Source organism: Triticum dicoccoides, chromosome 6B (assembly GCF_002162155.2).
Source record: "Triticum dicoccoides isolate Atlit2015 ecotype Zavitan chromosome 6B, WEW_v2.0, whole genome shotgun sequence".
Taxonomy (NCBI): Eukaryota; Viridiplantae; Streptophyta; class Magnoliopsida; order Poales; family Poaceae; genus Triticum; species Triticum dicoccoides.
In genome coordinates, this window is record NC_041391.1 from 211,423,857 (window position 1) to 211,428,850 (window position 4,994).

General features: G+C 49.5%; 1 protein-coding gene across 1 annotated transcript; it reads left to right on the plus strand.

The window, feature by feature from the left end:
• The first annotated feature begins 2,721 nt into the window (after positions 1-2,721).
• Positions 2,722-4,383, plus strand: LOC119325600 (gamma-glutamyl peptidase 5-like). The gene is made up of 2 exons (XM_037599331.1): positions 2,722-3,347; positions 3,748-4,383. The coding sequence occupies exons 1-2, from the start codon at positions 2,847-2,849 to the stop codon at positions 4,123-4,125; spliced, it is 879 nt and encodes a 292-aa protein (XP_037455228.1). The 5' UTR covers positions 2,722-2,846; the 3' UTR covers positions 4,126-4,383.
• The last annotated feature ends 611 nt before the right edge of the window (positions 4,384-4,994 follow it).

Consider the following 4,994-nt stretch of genomic DNA (forward strand, 5'->3'; position numbering starts at 1 on the left):
GGTCCTACTTGGACTCCTAGTCCAAGTAGGATTCGCCCCCCTTCCTTTCTTCCACCGGAGGGAATGCGAAGGGAGAGAGAGGGGGAAGGAAAGAGGGGAGTCGGCCCCCTCTCCTATTCCAATTCGGTTTGGGCAAGGGGAGGGTGTGCCCCTCCCTTGTGGCCTCTCTTCTCTCGTCCAATAAGGCCCAATAGGCCCATTACTTCCCCCGGGGGGTTCCGGTAACCTCCGGTACTCTGGAAAAATGCCGAACCACTCGGAACCATTCCGATGTCCAAATGCAACCTTCCAATATATGAATCTTTATGTCTCGACCATTTAGAGACTCCTCGTCACGTCCATGATCTCATCCGGGACTCCGAACAAACTTCGGTCATCAAATCACATAACTCGTAATACAAATCGTCATCGAACATTAAGCGTGCGGACCCTACGGGTTCGAGAACTATGTAGACATGATCGAGACACATCTATGATCAATAACCAATAGCGGAACCTGGATGCTCATATTGGCTCCTACATATTCTACGAGATCTTTATCGGTCAAACCGCATAACAACATACGTTGTTTCCTTTGTCATCGGTATGTTACTTGCCCGAGATTCGATCGTCGGTATCATCATACGTAGTTTAATCTCGTTACCGGCAAGTCTCTTTACTCGTCCCGTGATACTTCATCCCGCAACTAACTCATTAGTCACATTGCTTGCAAGGCTTATAGTGATGAGTATTACCGAGAGAGCCCAGAGATACCTCTCCGAAACACTGAGTGACAAATCCTAATCTTGATCTATGCTAACCCAACAAACACCTTCGGAGACACCTGTAGAGCACCTTTATAATCACTCTTTTACATTGTGACGCTTGGTAGCACACAAAGTGTTCCTCTGGTATTCGGGAGTTGCATAATCTCATAGTCTGTGGAACATGTATAAGTCATGAAGAAAGCAGTAGTAATGAAACTGTAATGATCATGATGCTAAGCTAACGGATGGGTCTTGTCTATCACATCATTCTCCTAATGATGTGATCCCGTTCATCAAATGACAACATATTTTTATGGTTAGGAAATATAACCATCTTTGATTAATGAGCTAGTCAAGTAGAGGCATACTATGGATACTATGGTTTGTCTATGTATTCATACATGTACTAAGTTTCTGGTTAATACAATTCTAGCGTGAACAATAAACATTTATCATGAAATAAGAAAATGAATAATAACTTTATTATTGCCTCAAGCACATATTTCCCTCAATTCGGATTTCTCACGACCTCCGGCCCGGATGTCCGGCTCTAGGCCCGGATGATCCGGCCTAGCCCGGTTTTCTGACAGCAGCTCACTGTTTTGACTCTAGAATCCACGTACTACCTCAGATTTGGATGACTTTTATGTCGAAATCAACCGTCTCGACGAGACGCACAACTTCCATGTTGAACACTTTTTGATCCGAGGTCATCTTAAGAGAGTTTCGGGCTGTTTTCTAACATCTGTAGCAAAAAAAAAAACTGCCCGGACGTCCGGACTTCTACACGGTTTGTCCGGCCTCCACCCGGATCATCCGGGACTGGACCCAGATCATCCGGCTTCATCACAAACCTTTTGTTGTCTTGGTGCTTCAATTTCCTGGCTGATCTGGATGATCCGGCCAAGCATTGTTGCAGCGCATGGTTTTGCCTATAACTTTGGCATACGATCTCGGATGGGGACGATTTTTATATCAAAATCATCCGTTTCAACGAGACGAAGAACTTTGCAGTTGTAACTTTTCCCATCAGAAGCCATATTAATTAGGTTTCATGTCATTCTTTAGTCTGATGTTAATACATGCATCTCTAAGGTTGTCATAACTTTTTCATCCAGGCTCCGTTTTGGATCATCTCTATATCTATTTCGATTGGGTTGAAGAGAGTCATTCAATGGTGACATGAAATCATATATTTGACCTAATCTTGCTACAACCTCAAGTCACTCTTTGCGATCATGTCATTTTCAAGCGTCAACAACCATAGCCCCTATTATCTTGCATACCTGGTGGCTTCTACTCGACCTTTAGTTTCACCTTCTTCATACAATTCTCTTCTTCGGACGAAGGCAGGTCCATCGCCACATCTAGTGTGCACTTCACTGGCTGTATCGTGCGGCCATGTTCACCATGCTTCCTTGCGTTTCGTTCTGATCACATAGCCCAAGCCCCACATAAAATGACACAAACCTTTCAAAAAAATGAGAGACTTGGTCCTCCTTCAGCTCGCTACCGTCAATCATGTCCATCGCCCAAGAAGTCGTCGATCGGGTGTAGGCGTGGACCCTTGACTCATGTTGCTTGAGTGATTCCCCCGGTGAGCTGCCAAAGCTACAGAGTCCCGCCGAGCTATATGCCTCGTGTTTTGCCATTTCCGTGTCAATCACACGCGCCGGCCTCGCGCGCGACGTCGACGTGATTACGCACCCATAGTTACCACTAGCACTAAACTAATGCTGGCCAGTGGCCACTTTGTTAGCTACTATGATGCGGTTTCGAGTCGATTCGCTAGCTCAAATCGTTGCCCATCTCGATCGACGGCGAGCATCTGTCTGACAATATTCAATAACGAGGCATCGCCACCACGTTTTCCATAAGCGACGGCGACGCGAACCCAATTCCACGTTCGTGGTTCAGGCACACCGTGTCTTCCGCCTCCATAAATAGAACCGCAAGATTTAGATAGCTCGCACCGCAACAGAGCACACTGGCAGTGGCAGGTATACCTACACTTGTAGCCTCAGTTATCTTGCCACCAGTGCCAGCTGAGCTAGCTATATAGCTCCGTCGCTTGCTTCCGAGTTCCGACAGCTCGCTCCGATGACGGTGGCAGCGGCGGGCGCGGGCAGGCGTTACGCGCTGTTGCTGGCGGTGAACGACTCGGACTACGCCAGGAAGGCGCACGGCGGGTACCGGAACGTGTTCTTCCGCGCCCTCCGCTCCGGCGAACCCGACGAGGCGTGGGACTGCTACCGCGTAATCGACGGCGAGTTCCCAGCAGCGGAGGATCTGGGCATGTACGACGGCTTCGTGGTGAGCGGCAGCCCGCACGACGCCCACGGCGACGGCGCCCCGTGCTGGGTCCGCCGCCTCTGCCTCCTCCTCCGGACCGTCCACGCCATGGGGAAGCGCGTCCTCGGCGTCTGCTTCGGCCACCAGGCCCTGTGCCGCGCGCTGGGCGGGAGGGTCGGGAGGTCGCCCAGCGGCTGGGACGTGGGGGTGAAGGAGGTGACCTTCGTGGACGATCTGGAATGGCCGTTCGAGTTCTTGCCCGTGGAACCACCCCGGAGCGCCTCCATCATCGAGGTTCACCAAGATGAGGTATCTTTTCCATATATATTTGTTAATTAGGTAGTAGCCCTCGGTGCTTAAACACTTAATTATTTTCTTGAAAAAATCCAGCCATGCCAATGCAGAGTTGACATTTTTGGCAAAATGTCACTTGCACGTGACAACTGACGGTGCTCGTCGAGCTATTTCGTAATTAAAAGTTGGCATGCATGCATGTAGATGTAGGCCGCTGTGTCATCTAATCATATTTTTCACCAACTCGTTGGGATTTGACTTTTGACGTGTTAATAAACCACGTCACTTGCAAATATAGTACCCTATGATGTTGCATATCTGCAGTTAGCTCGCTCCAGTATGTTCGTAAGTTTAGTTATCTTTATGTGGTTGAATGTCTTAATCAATTATGGGTGCGCTTGCTTGATTGATATAGGTGTGGGAGGTACCGCCCGGTGGCAAGGTGCTGGCCTACTCCGACAAGACGCGCGTGGAGATGTTCGCCGTCGGCGACAACGCCCTCGGCATCCAGGGCCACCCGGAGTACACCAACGACATCCTGCTCAACCTCACCAACCGGCTCGTCAACAACAGCACCATCGACGGGTGCGTGGGCGAGGACGCGCGGAGGACTGCGGAGAGCGGCGAACCGGACCGCGAGTTCTGGAGTGGGCTCTGCAAGGCCTTCCTGAAGGGATCAGGATGCGCCGGCGGTGGCGGCCCCAGGCCGCCGCCGCAGGGACCGGCGGCGGAGCTTAGCTGCAGCCACCACGTCGCTCACTTCCCTGCCACCGCCTCCCTCATTGGCTTGTAGCGCTTTGCAAATGCACGGACCGGCTGTTGTTAGTTCGGCGCATGCATGTGCTCGCTAGCTGCAGTAGTATAATGGTACGGCTGCATGCATGCACGTACGATCGGTGAAGCGTTTGTGTCAGCAACCAGACGAGTGGCTGATATTTTTTCGCATGTGCTGCGTTGCACATAGCATGTCTTGTAGTTGTATGGTTGGATAACGGACATAAGGTCTGAGGAATTGCAATTATCCACAAGATATATGTATGTATTTGAGTTATTTTTTAGAAGTGCCAAAAGACTTGTCACATTCATTAAGGAGTATTAAGAAAAGAGTTTTACAAACCGTTTGCCCTCAAGGTTAGAACAAAACATTACAAAAACTTACTCTCCCGGCATACAATTACACACTCATTACAAAAAATTTAGCCCTCGCTGTTATCCAGTGCCCCGCCTCATTTCGGAGCCAAGATGATGGTGAGTGGTGATAATTTGTTGTTCGACACTCGCGAGTTTCTCTCGTTTCAAATCTATCAGGACACGAGCATGATGAGGGAGGTCATGGCTTTGTGCCTATCTTGGTCATGGTGCAGTAAATGATCTCACTAAGATTTGACGTTATTGAAGTTACTCCACGCCAACGCGATTCAAAAGGGTGCGGCCCGAACAAATCTTTTATCATGTGCCACAACATTATGGAGGAGCGGCATTGGAGAGAGCATGCATGCGTGCCTAGTGGCGGAGCCTAGAAATATCAATGGGGCCGAGCACTGTAATACCGAGTTCGGAGGGGGAAACCCATTAGAAAATACGTTTTTAGCAACAAGTAGTCACCAATCTTATGAAGAAACATGCATGTCGGCCCGACCGCAAGCCCCTGTTGGTCGCCCT